The sequence below is a fragment of the Podarcis bocagei genome, assembly GCF_964188305.1.
Source record: "Podarcis bocagei genome assembly, chromosome: 3".
Lineage (NCBI taxonomy): Eukaryota > Metazoa > Chordata > Lepidosauria > Squamata > Lacertidae > Podarcis > Podarcis bocagei.
Genome location: NC_138127.1, coordinates 90,574,479 through 90,599,599, shown reverse-complemented (window position 1 = coordinate 90,599,599; position 25,121 = coordinate 90,574,479). Strand labels below are relative to the sequence as shown.

Below are 25,121 nucleotides of genomic sequence, written 5' to 3'. Positions count from 1 at the left end.
TATGAGAGGCTCACAAGTAGGTCATGAGTGCAACTGTATTCTCCTGCCTGAGATGGAAGATGAGGCTTTAAGTGATGACTAGTCAAGTTCTGTCTTGGATGCAGTAATGCTTCTGGGTATCAGCTGCCAGAAACCACAGGAGGGAAGAGGGCTGCTGCACTCAGGTCCTGCTGGCAAGCTTCTTATGGGCATCTGCTTGGCTACTATGAGAGCAGGATACTGGTGTGGTAGATGGGTCACTGGCCTGATCTTCTCATGATCTTGTGTGATCCCAAGCAAATGATATGTAGAGGCTGGTACTGTCTCTGATACAGAAGATAATATAGGCGTCGGGACAATAAGCAACTGATAGCCTTATTGTGCATGAATTTGCCTAACCCTCTTTTAAAGCCATCCAGGTTGGCAACCAAAGCCTGGGCAGCAGACTGCCTGGGCAGCAGATACGTTCCGGAGCCCCGTTCGCATCCAGAAGCGAACACAACCCGCGTCTGCGCGTCGCCACTTCTGCACATGCACAAGCGGCAAAACCTGGAAGTAACACGCTCTGTTACTTCCGGGTTGCCACAGCGTGCAACCTGAAAATACTTATCCTGAAGCTACTTCAACCCAAGGTATGACTGTAAATTAAAATATGCACATTTCATGCAAGACGGTGTCCTCGGCTGTCCTCTTTTTTTGGTGTTGAGTTTCTGCTTTGGGGACGAGCATGTTAAGTAGCTAGCTTTCTTTATTGCAACAGGCAGTTCCACAGTTCAACTATCAAGAACCTCCAATTTGATGATTCCCACCAAGTAGCTGAAAGCCACTGAGATAGGCTGGTTTTTGCTTTCCAATGATAATTTCAGTCTTGCAACAACAACAACGATTTTGTTTTGCCGTTGGATTTTTATTTATTTATTCACTGAAATGCTGGGTCCTACCTACTGTTAAATGCCAATCTGTCTCCTGACTCTTAACACTCAATGAGAGCTATTCGCCAGGGATGGGAAGAGATTCCTCGCACTAGGTAATGTTGGAACGAATTGAGGTTGTGATTTAGAGAGCCACATGATTATTTAGCAAGCACCCAGCAGGTCTTTCGATTTGTGTTTAGGGAACAGCCGCCTTTGTGTGCAATGCAGCCATCTGATTTTGAAATGGGGTGGGAGGGGGTGGGGAGACAAAAAGGTTATGTTGGGTGTGTCCAGGACTTTGAAGAACCAAAAGTACCTCTCTCTGGATTGTGGTCAATCTGTCTATGCCTAGCAGCCTTTTCTGATGCAACCAAAGTGCTGAGAAAGTAATTGGATTGTCAGCATACTCTGGGGGCTGGTAAAGGTAGAACAGTGTCTGCCAACCTGGTGCCTTCCATGAAGGCAGAGGCTCATGGGAGCTGTGGTCCAAAACATCTGGAGGATACTCAGTTGGCGAAGGCGGATGTAAAATATAAGAACAGCTCTTCCCATTGATAGTACAACATAATCACTCTCACAATATGTTCTACAGAGGCAGTATGCCTCTCTGAATACCATTTGGTAGGAAACACAAATGGAGGAAAGTGTTCTTAGTGTTGGCCATTGTGAGAACAGATTGCTAGATCACATGGATATTTCAACCTGCTCTAGTTGGGCCTGTTTTGTTTTCCTAACTAGCAAACTATATTTTGTAGTTAACTGGGGCTCTGAACCAGAATTTCAATATGTGGCTGGCAGTCCTGGTTTGTACAGAAGGTACAAACCAAGGTTTGTTGGAATGATATGTAACAGTAAACTGTGTTTTGCAACTATCATCACTCGGTGGTGGGGATTGGGGAGTTCCTTTCAGTTTTAATGACAAATTTGCATTTTAAAAAAACTACCAAATTTGTACTTCTTGCAACAACACACAAATACTGCTATCCTTTTGGAATTCACACATCTCCGAATTTTGAAATGCAGTTCTCAAACCAAAGGATATGTGAACAAACATGCATTTATTAGTGGAAAGTCTACATAGAACCATTTGTATTGGTGAAAATAATGTACAAAAATGCATTATGTTCTGGGAAATGGTTTGCCAAAATGTGTATACAGTGGTACCTCGCAAGACGAATGCCTCGCAAGACAAAAAACTCGCTAGACGAAAGGTTTTTCCGTTTTCGATTTGCCTCGCAAGACGAATTTCCCTATGGGCTTGTTTCGCAAGACGAAAACGTCTCGCGACTTTGTTTCCTTTGTCTAAAAACAAAGACATGTTTTGTTTATAAAGTTAATTTATTTTCCCTTCAATTTTTGAACTGCTCTTTACAGTATGTGTGACTTTAAAGAGCAGTTAATAAACTGTTGTTGTACCAAATTTGGCTTTGTTTGGACTTTTTTTGACCATAGGAACGCATTAATTGATTTTCAATGCATTCCTATGGGATTTCGTGATTCGCAAGACGAAAAATTCGCTAGACGACAAAACTTGCGGAACGAATTAATTTCGTCTTGCGGGGCACCACTGTATTAAGGAAAATAGCATGTTGCATATAAAAATGTCTATATTAGGAAAAATACACACCAAATACTGACAAATGTTCATGAGGACTTTTTAAAATAATTGCAAACTGTTGGAGAAATGAACTGAAAAAGAAGAAACTTACAAAAGCCATATTTTCCAGATTCAGCCATTACTACCTGGTCGTATAAACAGTAGCGGAAAAGGAGTTTACACTGGTGCATGGGCCAAAACTGATGACTGCTATAGAGTAAGTATCTGCTGCTAAAGTCAATAGGAAATATACCAATACATGTATTGCTCTGCTACTTTTAAGGCAGTCAGTGTTTAGCCAAAACAAACTCTTTACAGAGCAAAGGTCACATAACACAGCAAGTTGCATGATAAGTATGACCTTTCCACTACTCTAGGTCCCAACCCTGTTTAGACTTGTAGTCTAAAAGCAACACTGGTCAAATGCAAGAAGTCTATTCAAGTCCTTTTGTTCTGTTTACTTTTGCATATAGATTTGCTCAGAAAAGCTCTTCAGCCAGGGACTCAAGTAAAGATTGCTGGGGTGATGGGCCTCAGTTGCATCAGACATGTGCTGAAGCAACTGCCCTGTACCATCGCTTGGTACTGCTCCTAAACACTGCTAGCTGAATAATAATAATAATAATAATAATAATAATAATAATAATAATAAGGATGTTGGTGATCTGACACTAAGTAGAGCGCATTGCAGTAGTCCAAGCGGGAGATAACTAGAGCATGCACCACTCTGGCGAGACAGTCTGCAGGCAGGTAGGGTTTCAGCCTGCGTACCAGATGGAGCTGGTAAACAGCTGCCCTGGACACAGAATTGACCTGCACCTCCATGGACAGCTGTGAGTCCAAAATGACTCCCAGGCTGTGCACCTGCTCCTTCAGGGGCACAGTTACCCCATTCAGGACCAGGGAGTCCTCCACACCAGCTCGCCCCCTGTCACCCAAGAACAGTATTTCTGTCTTGTCAGGATTCAACCTCAATCTGTTAGCCGCCATCCATCCTCCAACCGCCTCCAGACATTCACACAGGACCTTCACTGCCCTCACTGGTTCCAATTTAAGAAAGAGGTAGAGCTGGGTATCATCCGTTTTACTATATAATGGAGTGTTGGCCTGGAACCTTTGTGGAAAGACTATAGCTTTGTGTTGGAGCATGCAGAAGGTCCCATGTTTGATCCCCAACATGTCCAGGTAGGACTAAGAAAGGCTGCTCTCTGAAACCCTAAAAAGCTGCTTGATCTCCGTCATTGTGGACCAGGGTGGAGAGACTGTGGCCCTCCAGATATTGTTGGACTGGTACTCCCATCAGTCCCAGACAGCATGGTCAATAGTTTAGGGTGATGGAAGTCCAGCAACATCTGGAAGGCCACAAGATCCTTACCTGTGGTGCTCCTAAAATTGAGCTACATAGATAGACGAATGGTGTCAAACAGGTGTCAAACATGCACACCTGGGTGTGGTGTCCTTGGACAACTTAAAGCTAGCTTTCCATACTTCTGAGGATATAGTCCTTGCGTCACTGAATGGAAAAGGCGAATGAACAACTTCAATTATGAAAATGCCTCGTTTGTCCTTTTGCTCTCCCAAACAGCGTATATGTCAAAATTTGCTACAAAATGTAATTAGCAAATTATCTGGGCACAGTGCAAGTCAATCATAATTGCTTTAAGAGGCTGACTGTAGCAAAGCTGGATGGGTGGTTGAGCTGTTTCATTTTCTGCTGGGGTTTACTAAAGTTCATTACAATGGCTCCAACAGCCACTCTGAAATTCACTATGTGCTTCTTGACACTCTCAAAGAACTCTACTAGGTTAAGTGAGACTGGGCCTGCTCTTGCAGAAGCTATGCTGGTTCTGCTTCAGCGAGGCTTGTTCTTCTACATGCTTGGCTATGTTATGTTTAACAATGCTTTCCATCAGTTTTCCAGAGACAGCTAACTAGTCTGTCATTTCCAGCATCCATCCCTGGATCCCTTTTTCAAAATGGATGTTACATTGGCCATTCCCCAGTCTTCAGTAGCTGGAAACCACGGGAGGGGAGAGCACTCTTGTTCTTCACTTGAGGGTTTCCCTTAGGCATCTGAAAGGCCACTGCAAGAACAGGATGCTGGATTAGATGGGTCCTTGGCCTGATCCAGCAGGCTATTCTTATGTTCACCCACCGCTTCCAGTTTATGGGGCTGAACCACCGTGAAATCTGCTTTGTCTCCTCAATTCCAACAGCAATAAGCCAAAGGCTTTAATTTGATCAAAGCTTTTCTCTCGGAGAAAAATTAAGCAACCTTGTGTACTCTTGTCTGCCTTAAAGGGCTATAGTTGGTTTTTTCCTGTTTTATATATAATCATTTATTTATATAATCATTATAATTATTTGTTAGTTAACTTGGACTTCAGGAAGGAGGCGTGAGGCTCTGGCAGGCTCCTAGAGCCCTCCCACCTCCTTTCCAAGCTGGGAAAGTGCTAGCTAGGCTTTGGGAAGGATACGGGAGCTCTCTAGGACCATGTCAGAGCCCTTACAACCCTTCCCCTAGTGCCTTGCTTAGGGAAGGCAGTGTGAGGGCTGGGTGTCAAATGTTGTAGAGGGCTGCCAAACAATGCCTGGAGGGCTGCATGCAGCCCATAGGCTGCGTGTCGGACCATCCTGTTCTAGACTTTACCTCGAACCTTGGTTTAGTTGCCTTCTAAAACTATAGTTTTGCTAAGAGAAAGCAATTAAGAGGAAGGGCCATAGCTGACTGCATTACAGGGGGCTGGACCAGATGACACTTGGGTTCCTTGCAACTCTACAATTCTATGATTCTATGACTGGTGGAGGATGTGGAGGTCCCAAGTGCAATCTCCAACATCGCCAGGTAAGGCTGGGAGAGATTTTTGCTTGAAACCCTGGAGAGATGCTGATAGTCAGCACCAACAATACTAAGCCAGATGGGCCATTGACCTGGCTCAATATAGCAGCTTCCGATGTCTTGTACCTTATCAGTTATGTAGAGTAAGTGAAAAGTGCAAAAAAATAAAAATAACCCCAAACACGAATCAATGCCCGATTTGACATTGTCCCTTTACAGCAAATGCCTAGCGTAATTTTCAAAGAAAATATGCCTTTTGTGCTAAAAATATCTTTTGTAAACAAGCTTTGATTGATTCCCACTGTCAGGATGTGCATAGCTCCAGAGGGCCAGAACACATTTCCGCAGATGCTTGCTCACTTCCTTCCATCCAGCTTCTTGGAATGTAGCGGATAGCTAAAAAAACCAGGCTCTCTTTTTGCAAGAATGAACAGCTCAGGTATGATCCAGACCCAAAACTCCGCAATCCAATGTGCAGAAGCACCAACATGCTTTTGTATACATGTCATTTTGTTCAAAAAGTGACACTTAAGAAATATAAAGATTCCTGCTTACATAGCAGCAGGACTTACAACTGGTATTTATTATAATCATAGAATCATAGAATCATAGAGTTGGAAGAGACCACAAGGGCCATCGAGTCCAACCCACTGCCAAGCAGGAAACACCATCAGAGCACTCCTGACATATGGTTGTCAAGCCTCTGCTTAAAGACCTCCAAAGTAGGAGACTCCACCACACTCCTTGGCAGCAAATTCCACTGTCGAACAGCTCTTACTGTCAGGAAGTTCTTCCTAATGTTTAGGTGGAATCTTCTTTCTTGTAGTTTGGATCCATTGCTCCGTGTCCGCTTCTCTGGAGCAGCAGAAAACAACCTTTCTCCCTCCTCTATGTGACATCCTTTTATATATTTGAACATGGCTATCATATCACCCCTTAACCTCCTCTTCTCCAGGATAAACATGCCCAGCTCCCTTAGCCGTTCCTCATAAGGCATCGTTTCCAGGCCTTTGACCATTTTGGTTGCCCTCCTCTGGACACGTTCCAGTTTGTCAGTGTCCTTCTTGAACTGTGGTGCCCAGAACTGGACACAGTACTCCAGGTGTGGTCTGACCAGAGCAGAATACAGTGGCACTATTACTTCCCTTGATCTAGATGCTATACTCCTATTGATGCAGCCCAGAATTGCATTGGCTTTTTTAGCTACCGCGTCACACTGTTGGCTCATGTCAAGTTTGTGGTCAACCAAGACTCCCAGATCCTTTTCACATGTACTGCTCTCAAGCCAGGTGTCCCCCATCTTGTATTTGTGCCTCTCATTTTTTTTGCCCAAGTGCAATACTTTACATTTCTCCCTGTTATAAAATTCATCTTGTTTGTTTTTGCCCAGTTCTCTAATCTGTCAAGGTCGTTTTGAAGTATGATCCTGTCCTCTGGGGTGTTAGCCACCCCTCCCAGTTTGGTGTCATCTGCAAATTTGATCAGGATGCCCTTGAGTCCATCATCCAAGTCGTTGATAAAGATATTGAATAAGACCGGGCCCAAGACAGAACCCTGTGGCACCCCACTAGTCACTCTTCTCCAGGATGAAGAGGAACCATTGATGAGCACCCTTTGGGTTCGGTCAGTCAGCCAGTTACAAATCCACTGAGTTTTATAGGCTCACAAAAACGTCGATAATATACAATTGTCTTTGCGCTACAACAGCCCTGAATAATTCCAGATTCCATTGCTCATGCCCCAAAGTAAATGGATTGTAGATTTCATCTTAAGAGCACAAACCACTGACAGTAGTAGTATAAATGCAATTGAAGCGGAGATGACTAACCGGATGATACTAGGCTGCAACTTTCATTATTGCTCCCTATTGACCATGTTGACTTGGGACTCTGACAACATCTGAAGGGCCACAGAACAGCCACACCTGAATTAAAGCAACAATCCTTGACATGTTTACCTGCAATAAATCCCAATGAGCAGGGAGACTTATTTCCACACACATAGTAAGTCACTGCACACTGACTTAACACCACTTTTGACCACACTGAAGTTCTCAATTGCATAAGGACCTGAGAAGCTGCCTCAGTCCATCAAGCTCAGGGATGTCTTCTCTGATTGGCAGGAGATTTTCAGGGTTTCAGGCAGTTGTATTTCCCATTCCGACCTGGAGGCACCAAGGACTGAGCCCGGATACTCTGCCACAGAGCTACGGTCCACCCCCAAATTGCAAGTGCAACAGAGTTTGGTCCAAGTTTTGATCAAAACTGGTAAATGTACTATAGCTAATCTGATTACCAACTCTCCCATGGGGCGGGGGTAACACATGAGGGGGCAGGACACCTAATCACTCCTCACGTTTATATTTTGATTGATGTATTGATGTGTATCTTCATTCTGTATGTTTACTAGAAATTAAGTCCTCCTGCATTTGCAAGATTGCTTCCAGGTGTATGTGCATAAGCTTGCTGTCTTAGACTGCATGCCAGTCCCTGTCCCCCCCACAAACAGAACATTCACTGAGCCAAAAACAGCCAATAAAGTCCAAGACGGCAACAAGTGTTATGCCTTGGGCTATCCTTGAAACATTCAGGTTGATCCTTATATCAGGCGCAATCTTGTAGAGTGCATATTATAAATTACAAACAGGTCCATTTTGCAAAAAAAAACCCACCACCCCAACACTTATGATGTTTCTTAAACCACACAGAAAAACTGTTTTTCACACATATCTTCCTTGTTCCTTACCCACTTTCTGGCTCTGGTAAGGATCTTTTCTCGAAACAAGCTCAGGCCATCTCCCTGACTGCCTTCCCTTTTCTGAAAGAGCTTCCTGTCTGTTTCCTAGTCTTTCCTATTACTTTTACTGTCTGTAGCCACAGAAATAACCCACCAGTTTCCTCCACCTGTTCAAGAAAATATGAAAGAAAAGAAGTAGGTGGGGGGAGGAGGGGGAAAGAGACTAAACGAGACTAAAAAAAGAATGGTCTACTAAGAATGGTCTCCAGGAAAAACTGTCTCAACATAGCCTTTGTTTGTCTAGTCCAAGCTAAAGTTAACTGCCTGACTCAGACTAAACATTGGCCATGTTCACACATAACAGTAACCCACAGTCACAGGTTATCCCAAAACCATGGTTTGCTGCTGCGTAGCTGATCCTGACTTGCCAAGTGAGTAACGAACCACAATACCTGGTTGAGACGCAGTGTGAAGCCGAGGTTGTCAGAGGAGAAGCAAAATAGGAGCATCTGGGGAGTCTGCACCGACACACTGCCCATTCACTTTGAACCCCAAAAAGCCAAGAAGTGTTGCTTAGCATTAGTTGTGGACTGCCTCTCTGGTTCCCCTTACAAACCACAGTTTCCAATCAGGAGTGAGCCTTGGGGAACATATCGTTCCTCTCTGGTGAAGATTTTGCTCCTCTTGCCTTTATTAAGAACATAAGAGGATCCTCCTGGATCTTCTGTTGTCCAAGCCTCTCTGTCTGGCCTTCAGACAAAACTCTTTCCATGCCACAAAGGTAAAAAGGTAACATTCACATTAGTTGCTCGGCATGTGTGGTTGCCACATCTGGAGGGCAAACCATTCTCCATTCTAACCAAACCTAAGAAGAGACAAGATGGCTCACTCATGCTTCCTTTCACCCTGCTAGTTCAGAACATCAAATGTCACTCTGACTTCAACATGTGTTGGATGTTTTATTCTGTCGGTCAACTGCTAGGCTGTCATCATTCCCCACCCAACCAAGCACAGTACCTATGCCAAAAGAGGCTAGCCTTTAGGCCCCAGATGTTGTTGGACTGCAACTCCCATCATTCCTAACCACTGGCCATGCTGGCTGGAGCTGATGGGTGCTGGAGTCCAACAGCACCTATTTTTATTCAAGTGGTTTACAAAAGGCAAGCTAAAATATTCACTAAAAGCATCGGTGAAAGCAAACATTGAAAACAAGTTACATAAAAATAATAAAATAAAACCAGTAATTTTGAAACAAATATGCTTACTAAAATCACATGTTACAATCACAGTCTAATGTTGCATACCTGGGTTGGTTTGCCGAAATGAGTAAGTAGCAGGTGCCGAAAACAATACAGCAAAAAATGCCTTCTTAATACAGTGGTACCTCGGGTTAAGTACCAGAGGTTCCGGAGGTCCGTTCTTAACCTGAAACTGTTCTTAACCTGAAGCACCACTTTGGCTAATGGGGCCTCCTGCTGCTGCCACGCCGCCGGAGCACGATTTCTGTTCTTATTCTGAAGCAAAGTTCTTAACCTGAAGCACTATTTCTGGGTTAGCGGAGTCTGTAACCTGAAGCGTATGTAACCTGAGGTACCACTGTATTAGAATCATAGATCTGGAAGGGACCACAAGGGTCATCTAGTCCAATATGGGGTTTGAACCCATGACACTAAGATTTAGAGTCTCGTGCTCTACCAACTGAGCTATCTGTTAAGATATGTATGGAGTTCCAAATTTGGGTGTTGCCACACTAAGGGATCGAATGCTTGCAATCTAGAGGGCCCCGGGCCTATGCCTTCATTCACATGGCAAGGAGAAATTTTGAGCCATTCCCCAGAACTGCACAACAACACGCTGGGTAAATTTCTGTGTGTTGAATTTCTGTTGATTTCTGAGCGTCATTCTACCATTCAAAGTGATTAAAAAAATAGAAAGACTCCCCCCCAAGTACACCATGAAGAAAATAGGAACAATATTCTACAGCTATTGTTCCCGTTAGCTTCCTGAAATACTAATCTCAGCCGAGCCGGCAGACTACCAGGCCTAATGCTTCCTTCCCAGCATTCTTGCACAGAGCTGCCTACTGTGAAAAATCAAAAGGAAACATGTTACTAACTAAAGAAGGAACCAGAATAAAAGAACGCTTGGTATGTTGCACTCTTTTGAGCTCCAAGGCATGGGACCAGCATTTCCTATTATGAAATGATTAAAAAAAGAACAGTTTCAGACCTTCAGGTGGCTTCAGTGGAATACACATAGGATACAAAACTCATTCTAAAAGTAGCACAGGTTCATTCTAAATACTCATTTCCCCTCTTCTCTTCGGCAAGCTGAAATACAGGTGGGGAGTGGCAGGGGTGCCAACCTGAATAAAATATTGTGGGGGCCCAAATAAGCCCCCCCCCACATAATCAATCACATGATGCAGTGCACACACACACACCATTTGAATGGGAATGCCCATTAACTTGGTGTGGGCCCAGCTCCCTCAAATATTTTATTGTGTGGGCCAAAGCCCCACGGCCCCTAGAAGTTGGCTCCTATGAGGGGTGGGACTTCAGGAGACTCAGCTACCAGCTTTTCTCAAATGAAGACGTGATGTGATATAACATGTTTCGAAAATGTTTGAGCTGAATTGATAAATGAACTCCTATACCAAATTTGCCAATGGTTGCTTTTTGTTGGTTAAATAATATAACCCTGCCCCCCGCCCCACCCAAGCAAATATGTGTGTAAATCTGGCATGATCGTACTTCTAAGAGTCCAGATGTTTGCTTCAAAAAACAAAACAAAACTATAAACTTGAAGTCTTTGTCTGTTTGTTTTAACTTAAATCAGCAAGGTGGGTGTAGGAAGTAATGAGACTAAACAGGAAGGGGAGAGCTTGATACAAGATAAAGCTGGACATAACATTTTGACTATTTGTATATTTGCTGCTTTGGAAGGGTGGGATACTTCTCAGGCTGATGAGTAGAGATGATCAAACCTGTTGATTTCAGTTTCTCCCCTATTTTTCATTTTTCCACTTTTAACGTCACTTCACCACATCAGTTTGCAATTTAAAAAAAAAATCCTCATGAAAACTGAGCAGCAAAATTCTCATTTTCACACAGGTGTGTGCAATCTTGTCTAATGTACAATTTTTTATGATTTTTGTGTTGTTATTATTATTATTTCTTAAATTTCCATACCACCCTTTATCTGAGGATCACAAGACACTCTGCAACATAAAACACAAAAATACATAACGTAGTAACAAACAAAAAACAATACCCCATGCACACAGTTTAAAAGCAAAGCTATTTTCCCCAATATAATGCCTTTTTAAAAAAAAATATTTTTATTGCATTTTTTCAGACATAAACAGAAAACAGAAAGAGAAAGAAGAAAAAGAAAAATGTAAAAGAAGATAAAAAAGATCATAACCCTTCAACAGCTTGTTCCAACTTTCCATCGAACTTCCCCGCATCTCCCGCACAATGCATTCTTAATAATAAATTTATCAGCAAATTGTAACCTTGTTTCATGTGTTTCTTTGGTACTTTCAATTGCAATTTAAGTTTAAATCCCTTATTGTCCGTTTACTCTAAAAACAAAGCGTATTATCCTTTTTAACATTTAAACTTTGATCCCTTCAATATTGTTTTCCAATTTCATAAATGTTGCACTCTCATTGCTGGGGCTAGCATTTCAAATTATGCGTCATTTTATAGTTCATATAACTTATAAAGTTTTTGCAAATAATTCTTAAATTTTTTCCAGTCCTCCTCCATTGCTTCTTCTCCCAGGTCTCGGATTCTGGCAGTCATTTCGGCCAACTCCATATAGTCAATCAGTTGCGTTTGCCACTCTTCCAGCGTGGGTAAATCTTGAGTCTTCCAATATTTGGCGATCAGAATTCTTGCTGCAGTGGTAGCATACATAAAAAACGTTCTATCCTTCTTTAAAACCTTTTGGCCGACAATACCCAAGAGGAAGGCTTCCGGTTTTTTAGGAAAGGTGTACTTAAGCACCTTTTTTAACTCGTTATAGATCATTTCCCAGAAGACCTTCACTCTTGGGCAAGTCCACCAAAGGTGAAAGAATGTTCCTTCAGCCTCCCTGCACTTCCAACATTTGTTATCAGACAAGTGGTATATCTTAGCAAGCTTGACTGGGGTCATGTACCACCTGTATACCATTTTCATAATGTTTTCTTTCAAGGCATTACATGCCGTAAATTTCATACCGGTGGTCCATAACCTTTCCCAGTCTTCAGACATGATATTGTAACCAATGTCTTGAGCCCACTTTATCATGGCTGATTTCACTGTCTCATCCTGAGTATTCCACTTAAGCAGCAAGTTATACATTCTCGATAAAACCTTGGTCTTTGGTTCTAACAACTCTGTCTCAAGTTTCGATTTTTCCACCTGGAATCCTGTTTTTTTATCCAACTTAACAACCTCGTTAATTTGGGCATAGTGAAACCAATCTTGCACCTTATCTTTTAAGTTTTCAAAGCTCCGCAACCTCCAATTGTCACCAACTTTTTCTATTAGTTCCCAATATTTCGGCCAGCCGGCCTCCATATTGTGTTTTTTCCTCGCCTTAGCCTCCACTGGTGATAACCACCTCGGAGTCTTACTTTCAAGTATAATGCCTTTTTGTATGGGGTTTTCACTAACATGCAATTTCATGTATACCTTACCATAGTTATATGCATTTTTGCACACATTATATGGCTAGAGAACTGCACTGCAACATTCAGAGAAATGTGAATCGGCTGTGTTTCAATTTTTATATTGTTTCAGAAAGTATGAACTAGGGAGGCTTACTTTTAAATGAAAACTCTGTTGAGAATTCCTACCCATCTCTGTTGGTCAGATATCATTTGGAAGATTTGATCTGCTTAGGTCAGTGTTTCTCAAACCTTTTGAACTCAAGAGCTATGGAGACATTTCCTATCTTTGTAGAATGTGATGCTCAAGATCATGCCAGGCACTTTGACCTCCCATTGGTTCTGTTGCAACCCTCCCAAAATGTGTTCTACATCAGTAGCTGGGGTGACAAACTTTCATAAGTAGGACCTGCAAAAAATGTTGCAGTGTGGCATATCTAGGATTACAGCCAGCCCTGACTTTTTCTAAAAATACTGCATTTCACACACACAAACAGAGAGAGAGAGAGAGGAGGAGGGAGAAAGGTTTTTGCAGTATGTACTGACGCGGGTGGTGTTGTGGGTTAAACCACAGAGCCTAGGACTTGCCGATCATAAGGTTGGCGGTTCAAATCCCCGCAACGGGGTGAGCTCCCGTTGCTCGGTCCCTGCTCCTGCCAACCTAGCAGTTCGAAAGCACATCAAAGTGCAAGTAGATAAATAGGTACCGTTCTGGTGGGAAGGTAAACGGCATTTCCGTGCGCTGCTCTGGTTCGCCAGAAGTGGCTTAGTCATGCTGGCCACATGACCCGGAAGCTGTACGCCGGCTCCCTCGGCCAATAAAGCGAGATGAGCGCCGCAAACCCAGAGTTAGCCACGACTGGACCTAATGGTCAGGGGTCCCTTTACCTTTACTGATCCACACTCTGAGAATGCACTTGTGATTAATATATAGGCCTATAAACATAAAGGCCAATGCACAAAGCTGCGTCCTGATCTACACATCTGTTACCCATACATGTGGTTTTGAAGAATAAGGATCACATCTAGGCACACCATGGCCATAGGAACCTATTCAAAACATGACATCCAACTTTTGGGTGTCAGGTTTGCTAGGAGAGAATGCTAGGGTGTTAGGGAAAGGTTGCTGCACTGCTGATTCCCCACGTCCCATAGATAGGGAATTAAATAGGGGGCTTCAATTCAAAAACAGAGAAACACACATCACACTTGATTGTACACCACATAAACCAATAGATATAGTAATGTTTTTCTGTGTCTCTGGGTTCTGTTCTGTTCTGTTCTCTGGGGGCCTCAAACTTTTAACAAGACTTGCAACTACAGCTCAAGAAAACCAATAACAACGAAGGAACCAGTAATCGACAGTCAAATACTGGCTTTGAGAGAAATGCATATTACAGAAGTGAGTGGAATCCAGTTAGCACCCTTGCTCTCACACAGCAGGAGCATCTACTATCACAGCTCCCTGGGCACCCCCAAAATCTGTTCCAGAGGGTTGGGGGAGGTGAGTTGCAGGAAGGAAGGGGAACTGGCAAAAACTGCTTCCCTCCTGTGGGCAGAAGCTTCTGCTGGGTCAAAAGGTCTTCCATCACCAGGAAGGGGGAAATCCAAAAGGTTGTGCACACCTGCCTTAAGAAGTAAAACAGCTACAGCCCTGGGATAATAATCTCTACTGACTTAATGCACAATACACAGTCACTGCCAGGGAAGCTTTCCTGAATCTCTGAATGTTCTTACTGATAGAATTACGAATTACAGACTGGAGCTATCTAACTAGCTATGTAACTTTGGGAGGGGAAATCAACAGGCAGACCAAACTTAGCAAAGGACGAACTTTGAAAGAGGATGCACACTCCAGAACAGGAAATAATGGTTTGTTATTGTTTTAATCCAAACTGTCTTAATTTCCTCCCTGCTCAGTGCATTAAACCACTTAGCCTAAGGGGTGACGCAATCCTCCGATTCGAAATAACATCTGCCTACGATCTTATTTTTAACTAAATGAAAGGGGCATTAATTCCCAAGATTGGAGGCTAACTTTAAAAAATAATAATTAAAAACCTAATTCACATCACTCATTATTTCTGGAAATATTTGAGGGGGGTGGTAAATGGAACATTCAGACGTATACCATGCTTGACGTGGGACTGGCAATCTGGCAAAAGTGTCATAGATTTTTAACCCAACCAGTGTTGGATAATGCAATGAATATGTATTTTCCCCTCTAGCAGCTGACTATAGTGTTGGTGACTCCTGCCATGCAGAGTCGGAAGGGAACACAAGGGTCAGCAAGACCAAATCCCTGCGACGCAGAAATTTTCTGCCCAAGATGGGTTTGAACCCACAATCCTGAGATTAATCATCTCACCAAAGCCTTACTTTAGGGGTTACAGTCCCGATTTCTATGCTGGATGTGGACTGCCAGGTGGCCATGAGGGCAGAAGAACCTGCCTAATCAATCTAGGTAGTCCATCTAGATACAGTGACCAGCAGCCACTCTCCAGACAGGATTTTCCCCCAGTCCTACCAGGAGACACAATAGCTAGAACCTGGGATCTTCTGCATGCAGAACACGTGCTGTGCCAATGGACTATGGATCCTTACCCGGGATCCATTGCATGGTGCATGACAAGTGACTCTGTTGACAGCATGTTACTTGCCCAAGAAACACCAGCATGGAAACCTCTAATTAAACACTCTGAATAATGAGGTTCACATGCATAAGCAAACAAACACTCTCTCTGACCAAGTTCCATTTTGCATGGCTCCCCTGTGCTGAGCAACGTGGGTGGTTTTCCGCCTGATGCATTAAGGCAGCCAGACTAGATTTTATTGGGCAGGGAATCTAGGCCATATCACAAACCTACTCTCTGTTGCAAGCAGCGCTAATCAAGTCATTAGGGTGGACCATTCAGTCTGTTTCCGGTCTGTGCATATTCATAAATCTGTTCCCCCTTGTTTCCGCATTAATCTGTGCAGGATTTTTTTTAAAGAAACATTTAAAAAACATTTAAATATGTATTTTTATTTCAAAATATGCAGAAGGTTCAATACCCAGCATCTTGAGGTAGAACTGGGAGAGAATTCTGCCTGAAACTCTGGATAGCTGCTGCCAGGCTAGTGTAGAAAATACTGAGCTCAATGGACCAATGGTTTGATTCTGCATATGGCAGTGCCCAGTGTTTAAATGCACATTTCTAAACTTAGAATCATAGAATCATAGAGTTGGAAGAGACCACAAGGGCCATCGAGTCCAACCCCCTGCCAAGCAGGAAACACCATCAGAGCACTCCTGACATATGGTTGTCAAGCCTCTGCTTAAAGACTTCCAAAGTAGGAGACTCCACCACACTCCTTGGCAGCAAATTCCACTGTCAAACAGCTCTTACTGTCAGGAAGTTCTTCCTAATGTTTAGGTGGAATCTTCTTTCTTGTAGTTTGGATCCATTGCTCCGTGTCCGCTTCTCTGGAGCAGCAGAAAACAACCTTTCTCCCTCCTCTATGTGACATCCTTTTATATATTTGAACATGGCTATCATATCACCCCTTAACCTCCTCTTCTCCAGGCTAAACATGCCCAGCTCCCTTAGCCGTTCCTCATAAGGCATCGTTTCCAGGCCTTTGACCATTTTGGTTGCCCTCCTCTGGACACGTTCCAGTTTGTCAGTGTCCTTCTTGAACTGTGGTGCCTAGAACTGGACACAGTACTCCAGGTGAGGTCTGACCAGAGCAGAATACAGTGGCACTATTACTTCCCTTGATCTAGATGCTATACTCCTATTGATGCAGCCCAGAATTGCATTGGCTTTTTTAGCTGCCGCGTCACACTGTTGGCTCATGTCAAGTTTGTAGTCAACCAAGATTCCTAGATCCTTTTCACATGTACTGCTCTCAAGCCAGGTGTCACCCATCTTGTATTTGTGCCTCTCATTTTTTTTGCCCAAGTGCAGTACTTTACATTTCTCCCTGTTAAAATTCATCTTGTTTGTTTTGGCCCAGTTCTCTAATCTGTCAAGGTCGTTTTGAAGTGTGATCCTGTCCTCTGGGGTGTTAGCCACCCCTCCCAGTTTGGTGTCATCTGCAAATTTGATCAGGATGCCCTTGAGTCCATCATCCAAGTCGTTGATAAAGATGTTGAATAAGACCGGGCCCAAGACAGAACCCTGTGGCACCCCACTAGTCACTCTTCTCCAGGATGAAGAGGAACCATTGAGGAACTTATTATTATTATATCTCAGAATACACATTTAATGTTAAATTTCAAAATGCACATTTCAAAATGCACCTCAATACAAGTTTTGGACCAGGAAATTGCATTGCAAAATTTGGAGGAGTGAGAAATCAGAAAGTTGACTATGTTTCAATCTGCATACTAGTCAAAAGAGGTGTAGATGAGGTCCTTTCTCCAGAATCCCATTCATCAGACACCTCTGTTAGCATTCTCTTTTGCTGGGCAGGCTTCTGCTGGTATAGAAGTATGCAAGCTTTTGAATTATACAAGGGCTCTTTGGCAGAATGGAAATATAAGATCATTTTCAGCTGTACAGATGGCAAAGATAACAAGACATGAAACACTTCTGGCACTTCAAGGAAATGGCCAACCAATCTCCAAAGCTATTTTTCCTGCCTTCACACAGAGACATGGACACACAGCAGAGGGTTGCAGACTAGGGAAATGACCAGCAATGAGCTATAGATACTTAGAGAGACAGAATGGCCTTTATATGCTATGTTGTTTAAGCGAAGACCTTCTAAAGGCAGTTATGCAACCGTCTTTTCCACACAAGATTGAGATATGCTTGTCCCAGCATGGAAATCTTTTGTGATTTACCATCTCTGGCATTTTAATTAGATTAAAAATTCCTCAAGCTTGAAAATCTTTTAATTGGTTTTAATTAACATTGGTCCGGGTTTATTTTTAGGTGTATGCCTTGCCTTTGTGAAGCAATGCTGATTTTGTGTATGTGTGTCTTATTTGTCTTTTATTTGTTACTTGGGCAATGCATTCATTTTATGTATGTACTACCAGTATAGACCTTTCCTTCCTCCACAGCCAACTTGGCAGGAGTGGGGAACAAATTGGGTATAAATTTAAACAAATCCCTAGGCTTGGAATTGCCATCTTTAAAAACAAACACAAACAAAACAGCAACCACCACCAAAAAGTAGTTGCAGGTGGATAAAATGTGTGGTGGAATGGATCCTTCCACCCAGTGTTTTCCTTCTGAAAAATCTCCCAATTTGCCCTTGAACAGGGCCAGCCCAAGAAATTCTGCTGCTTGACCACTACACCACTGAACAATACTGAAAGGTCCTAGGAACTGGGGCCCATGCTCCCCAAATGGGAAGTTTGATGGACCTGAGACAAGGCGCTGGGTTGCCAGTTGTCACTGGACAACACACCACCTGTTAAGTTGTGGGTGAACATATCAGACGACACAGCGATTCTTCAAACAGCTCTTGTTTATTCACAGGCCAGAACAGAACTGAACTGAAGGGTTCAGTCAGCCTGCTTATATAGAGCTCCAGTACAACGTAACTGTAACAATTTTCTAAAACTATCCAATCACTGAACGTCACTTTCAATCCATTATTTGCATAACTATCCCCCTGCTGGCCCAGGGTGAGAACTACAGTACATAACACCACCATTCATAGACATCTCTGCTTTTACAAAGCTTACCTGAAGACAATAGTTTGTGTGTCCGCAAGAAACTGATTGCAAGGCGCATTATCGATGCTTTGTCCAGGTGTGAGCTGATGTTGTGAGGCAAAGGGAGTTCATGGGCCAGCTCATAGAAGACCTCTGTCTCCTTGCTCCTCCTGCACCTTGCAGCATCCCTCGACTTCTCCTTCCTCCTTTCAGAACTGCTCCTGTGATGACAAAGAAAAAGGAGAAAGAGAAAATAATTGTACTGACTGTAAAAGCTATTGAGAAGTAATAATTTGCACTCCGGCAGTACAAATACAAGGGTTTTCTGGAATGGGGACAATGTTCTCAATCTCACTGAGTTCAAAATGGTTTGTTCTAAATTAGCTGTTGTATTTGCCTTATCCCTCATAATCTCACATCCTCTGGGCAATGCACCATTACTCAGTTCAAAACCATTTAATCTTAAGAAAATCAATCAACCGTGGTAATTAAAACCCATAAAAGGAAGAAAACTGGACAAAGAACATATTGCCAGTCACAACTAACCCCACCAAGTGCTAAAAACCATACTGCATCGCATAAAAGCAGTCAAGTGACATCAGTATTGATGTTCATTAAAACGGTGAGCTCTATGTTGACAAAAGTGGCGGGAGACTAAATGATTGCTGTTTTCTGATGGCACCATGATCTGAAGTAGGAATTAAATACAGTGGTACCTTGGGTTACGAACTTAATTCATTCCGGAGGTCCGTTCTGAACCCGAAACTGTTCTTAACCTGAGGCGTGCTTTCACTAAAAGGGCCTCCCGCCACAGCACAATTTCCATTCTCATCCTGAGGCAAAGTTCGCAGCCCAAGGTACTACTTCCGGGTTAGCAGAGTTTGTAACCCAAAGCGTTTGTAACCCGAGGTACCCCTGTACAAGGAATGGGACCAGCAACAAAATGTGTCCTCGCCTCCAAGCAGGTCATATCCTTGCCTGCTTACCAGTCAGCCATACCTTCCTCCAGTGTATTGTAAGCTGTACGGAGTTCAGACAGGGCATTCTGATCCCCACCAAAGCCCAGTTGTCCAGTTTTACTTTCTTTTCAGCATCCTATGGCTTCTGAACAAGCTCAATCAACTTTGTTGTTGTTTTTCTCCCCCTGCCCTTTTATTTATATAGATAGCATTTCTAAAAACATGGGTTTTCCCCCAAGCATGCCAATATTTCATTTCTCAATGGCCCCATCTGGGCCTCATTCAAGTTGCTGCTCACCACCTGTGCCCACTATTTAAGGGAGTGGCACTTAATTCATAATTTCAGCCTGTTGTCTCCTTAGGTCGTGCCTCTGTTTTCCTGTTAAGAAACAAGGAGAGGCAATCACTTTATACAGCACAGGCCCAGCAGCACAGGTGTGCTGACCTGAGGGCACAACAATGAAGGAGGCAAACTATTCTGTTTTAGGCTGCAATCCTGTGCATGCTTACTTGGGATCAAGTCCCAGAGAACTCAGTGAAACACATCTTTTTTTGGTACTGAAAAACTTCACTGGCTCCCACTTCATCCCTGAGCATTCAACTCAGGTTGTTGGTGCTTCCCTAAAAAGCCCTATAAAACTTTGCAGAGCCGACCCAAGAAACTTTAATACCTGAGGCAAGGACAAGATACACACAGAAAGCGAGAATGTATGGAAGCCAACTGGACTTGTAGCTGAATTTTACTACAACACTGGGTTATAATGATGGGTCGTCATCCTCTACCACACCTGAGGGCAGCAGACTAACTCAGAAAGTTGAGGGCACCAACCTCTCACTGCTGCTGCCCACCCTCTAGCATATACAGGCGAACTAATATCAGTGTACTGGAAGAAGCAAAGATCACCAGTGTTGAAGCAATGATTCTTCAACATCAACTTCGCTGGACTGGTCATGTTGTGCGGATGCCTGATGATCGTCTTCCAAAGCAACTACTCTAGTCCAAACTTAAAAATGGAAAGCGTAATGCTGGTGGTCAACAAAAGAGGTTTAAAGACTGTCTCTAGGCAAAGCTAAAAAAATGTAATATAAACACTGACAACTGGGAAACACTGGCCTGCGAGCGCTCCAGTGGGAGAACAGCCTTTACCAAAGCTGTCATGGGCTTTGAAGACACTCGAACTCAGGACGAAAGGGAGAAACGTGCTAGGAGGAAGGCACGCTTGGCAAATCCACACAGTGATCAACTCCCGCCCAGAAACCAATGTCCCCACTGTGGAAGGACAAGCGGATCCATGATTGGCCTCCACAGTCACTTACGGACTCATTGTTAAAACCGTGTTTATGGAAGACAATCTTACTCGGCTATGAGTGATCCCCAAAGAAGAAGCGTTTCCCAGGTGAGTTGACTGCCGCACTCTGCCTTATACTAGGGCCAGCACTGCTGGCAGTCATTTTTCTCTCCCGTCTTTCTCCCAAGTTGGGGTTAAAGGCAGCTCGTATTCAAGAAATGGAAAACTATATTTAACTGAAGACTTTGATTGCTTTCCCTGGAAAAGGAGGAAGAGCAAAGGTTGGTTCTTGCTGGCATATGATTGCCCAAAATCTCCCATTAGTTTCTAGAGTCCTCTTGGTTTTTGATACAGGAACACTTGGGTTCCCCACCCCACCCCACCCCACCCCACGACACTGGGGGAAATATTCCTATGCACATGCAAGCAGTCCACATCCCATTGTATCTGTGCTGCACAGCATATTTTTTTAATCAAAATCATTTTGCAAGATTTGTTCTTTTTCAAAGGTAAATGTGCAGGAGACATCCAAGCCCAACTAAGTCTCTACCTGAGCCTTTGGGAATACCGCAGGTTAAAGAGATAAATTTTCTGCAGAAGCAGCCAACTGAATCGCAAAAGCTTCATCATAAAGAAATACACTCGTGGTGTATAATCACATGCAAGGCCCCTCCCAAACTAATTTCTCCAACAAAGGTACTTGTTCGGCAACCTCAGCAATGCCTTAAATAGCCTTAGATGCTTAAGATTACAGACACAATAGCCCCACTAAGTAGCGTTTAGAAGGTTCCCCACCCCACCCCAACATCTACAGCAAAAGGGGACACTTCTATGATACCGATTGCTGGTTGCCCACTGTTATTATCAGCTATTTTGAATTAAAATGCTCCAGGGAAGGAATACAAGAGAGAAGTGTGTGTTGCTGGATGATGGAAATTAAGCTATTACTTGATTGAGGCACATGAGGAGTCAGTATGGAGAGCCATCAGGAGAAGCTCATGTTGTGAACTAAGTTCTCAAGCTCCTTTATACTAACTCAGACCATTGGTCCTTTTAGCTTAGCAGTGCCTGGTAGTGTATCTTCAGGGTTCCTGACATAGTTTTCTCCCAGCCCCACCTGCAGATATTCAGGATACTGCTCTGCCACTAAGCTACAAGCCTTCCCCCCACCACAAGGACTATATTTCAGAGTTTCTGTGCGCTTTGGCACTCGTCATAGTGCCCCATTGCACCAGAAGCAGTTTAGTCGTGCTGGCCACATGATCTGGGAAAGCTGTCTGAAGACAAATGCCGGCTCCCTCAGCTTGAAAGCGGAGATGAGCGTCGCACCCCATAGTCAAATTTGCTTGGACTTGAGCATCCAAGGGTCCTGTACCTTTAGCTTTATACCAACTGCAATCAAATTCTCTGCAAAAACTAGCTGCTTCTTTCCCAACTTTTAAAATCCACAAAGCTGTCAATCAGGATTGTGGTCTTTAGCTGGTTACTTGGCTAGATTAATCAAGGAAAAGCATTATGACTAAAAATGGTGCCTCTTATTTACCAGGCAACACATTTACTGCCAACCCCCCACCCCACCCCATAAATGTTAATACTGTATAAAATACAATGTAAGCGGCTGCCACAATCTCAGAAGAGGCATTCTCCCTTCTCTCTGAAACTGGTACGTCTTACAGTACATATGTGCACCTCATCTCTAAACAAAGAAAGCACGCTTTCTTCCCCCTTTTATTTAGTTTTATTCATATGCAGATTTTAATTAAAGTCTAGATAGTCTGTGAAAGGTTTTGGATCACACAGTTTCTGGCTCTTTTGCTTCTCTGTCCATCTCATTTCCATATCCAGGAGCTCACGGTCCCCGTCGCGGGTTTTACCCACCCCCCACCCCCGTTTGATTTTTACAACTCTGTCATTTTGGTTATACAGTGGTACCTCGGGTTACATACGCTTCAGGTTACATACGCTTCAGGTTACAGACTCTGCTAACCCAGAAATAGTACCTCGGGTTAAGAACTTTACCTCAGGATGAGAACAGAAATCGTGCTCCGGCGGCACGGCGGCAGCAAGTGGCCCCATTAGCTAAAGTGGTGCTTCAGGTTAAGAACAGTTTCAGGTTAAGAACGGATCTCCGGAACGAATTAAGTACTTAACCCAAGGTAGCACTGTACTGAGAGATTTGGGGACAGTTCACATGGCAGTTTCTTGTGCACTTGGTGCAGGTTCTTTGCAGTGCCCACACAATATCGCATTTGTCAAAATGGCACCCTCCATCCACCTCTCCCCTTAAATCCAGAATCATCATTTGTTTGGGCGGTTTTTGCTTATTGGATTTGGTAATGAATTTGGAAATGGTAAATCTGGATCAAATTTAGCTGAAGGTAACCACAGTCATGTGGACACTACCAAAACATGGATGCGCTGAGCAGCACTGAGTCCACAATAAGAGAAATTCTACTTGCCTTGTGAGCTTCACAGCTGAATAGGGAGGAGTGCGTTTCAGTTTGATTTGCCCCAAGTATTTTTTATGAACTATGGCATGTGCAACATCATTTCTTATATTGAATTTATATCCTGCCTTTCCATGAGAACACACCCAAGAGTTATAACCAGGGGTCAGCAATTTTTTTTAGCCGCAAGCCGGTCCGCTGTCCCTCAGACCTTGTGGCGGGTTGGAGAAGTAGCGCCAGGGGGGCGGAGCTGGAAGAAGAGGCAAGAGCGGCAAGTAGTCCTCCTCCCCACCCCCCACCCCCCAGCACCAGCCCCAACTGCTGTGTTTACCTTCCCTGGGGCTCCTTCCACCATCACCACCACAACTACCACTGCTGCTTCTTCTTGTGAGTAGGCAGAGCGAGTTCGTCCACTCCGCTCTCTGGCCCACAGGAGCACCAAGGTGGCGGTGGCTGAGGGAAGATGAGCAGTACGAAAGGGCTGGCTCCAGAGAGGGGCGATTTAAAATGGTGCTCAGCCAACTCAGCGGAGCCCCATTCCTCCTCTAGGCAGGGTAGGGAAAAGCCAGGAGGAGGGAGGGAGGAGGTGCCGCCGCAGTGTGTGAGAGGGAGGGGGGAATGGAATGGCGCAGGGGGGGGGGAAATGGCACAGCCCGAACGAACAGAATCCCCACGCCGATCCACGGACAGTCCCTAGGCCGGATCCTGAAGGCAATTGGGCCTGATCCGGCCCATGGGCCTTAGTTTGCCAACCCCTGATTTTATCTCTGCCTTAGTGCTGGCCCTACCATTAGGCAGAGTGAGGTAGCCACCTCACATAACTGATCGGCAGCCGAGGACCTCCGTGCACACTGCCCAGGTTGCGCCCTGGGGAGGTCACTTTGGTGCTACTAATGCAACAGTTTGACTTCACCCCCACATGCGCACTCCATTGTCTCTCGAGACAGACGGATGCCAGCAACAACAACGATAAAATGTGACGAAATCATTTGTCATTTAATTTATGATCATTGCATTCTTACTGTCAGATGACATGGGGATGAGATCCGTTTGTGAGGTGCTTTTTTCCTGCCTCGTAGTACAAAGCTTAACAGCCAAAAACAGGGTTAAGGCTTAACTCTGGTTTTGAGTGTCAGGTGCCAAAATAACTTTCCTAGCTTAGAGCACTGCTATGAACCTTGACTTGAGGCAGACAGTACATTTGCTGCTCTCAGTGGCGTAGCGTGGGGGGTGCAGGGGGGGCCGGGCGCACCGGGCGCAACATCTGGGGGTTAGGGGGCGCAAATCCACGGGTTAGAGGGCGCGAATCCACGGGTTAGGGGGAGCAAATTACTTGCCTTGCCCCGGGTGCTGACAACCCACGCTACGCCACTGGCTGCTCTGATCAGTCAGGGAAAATGCCTTGGGCTGTGTTCCTCTTGAGGAACCAACCAGCTCAGCTCTTACAGAAAGCTCAGTGAAAGGAGAGTGTCCTGTCATACCACGGTTGTGCTGTGTGTGTGCGCGTGCAGTCATTAGTCCCCGCAACTCAAAGGTTAGGAACCCATGGGTAATTAAGCTGTCAGAAATAAGTGCTGCTGTCAAAAGGCTTGCTATCACAGCTTCAAATGCCAACTTGCAGAACAAGAACAGTACTTTTAAATGTTACCAGGAGATGAAAGAACATATACCCGGCTTTCTGGACGGGACGCATGGAAACTTCAAACTGCTGACCAAACTGACCGGATAACTTTGAGGTATTTAAAAGGGGCAATTAAATAATGATTCTACGTTTCCTTCTCCTTGCTGAGCATGATGCAATGTTTACTACCGCTTTACATAAATGGCGTGCCCACAGCATCAAAAACAACCTTCATATAACATGGAATCCAAAGAGCTGCAAAAGTAATCCACTCATTGGCTGCATCCAGAGTTACTTCCTTTTAGCAGTAGAAGCCACACCACTGACTTCCATGGATAATGTCTGGAGTGAGCTAACTGCATAGCCCTGCACCTTTAGAAACCGCTCAGTGGGAGGAGCTTCATGTTCTGGCACCGGGGGGCGGGGC

General features: G+C 44.1%; 1 protein-coding gene across 4 annotated transcripts in view; it reads right to left on the bottom strand.

Moving 5' to 3' along the window:
• The window catches only part of EPAS1 (endothelial PAS domain protein 1), a 132,626-nt gene that overhangs the window by 46,298 nt on the left and 61,207 nt on the right, over positions 1–25,121 (bottom strand). For all 4 annotated transcript variants that reach the window (XR_014006495.1, XM_081188496.1, XM_081188497.1 and 1 more), the window contains one exon: positions 18,409–18,599. Coding sequence is in view for 3 of the 4 variants with exons in the window: in XM_081188496.1 (XP_081044622.1) it covers positions 18,409–18,599 (191 nt within the window). In the remaining variant the exon portion in view is untranslated. The remainder of the gene's footprint in view (positions 1–18,408; positions 18,600–25,121) is intronic.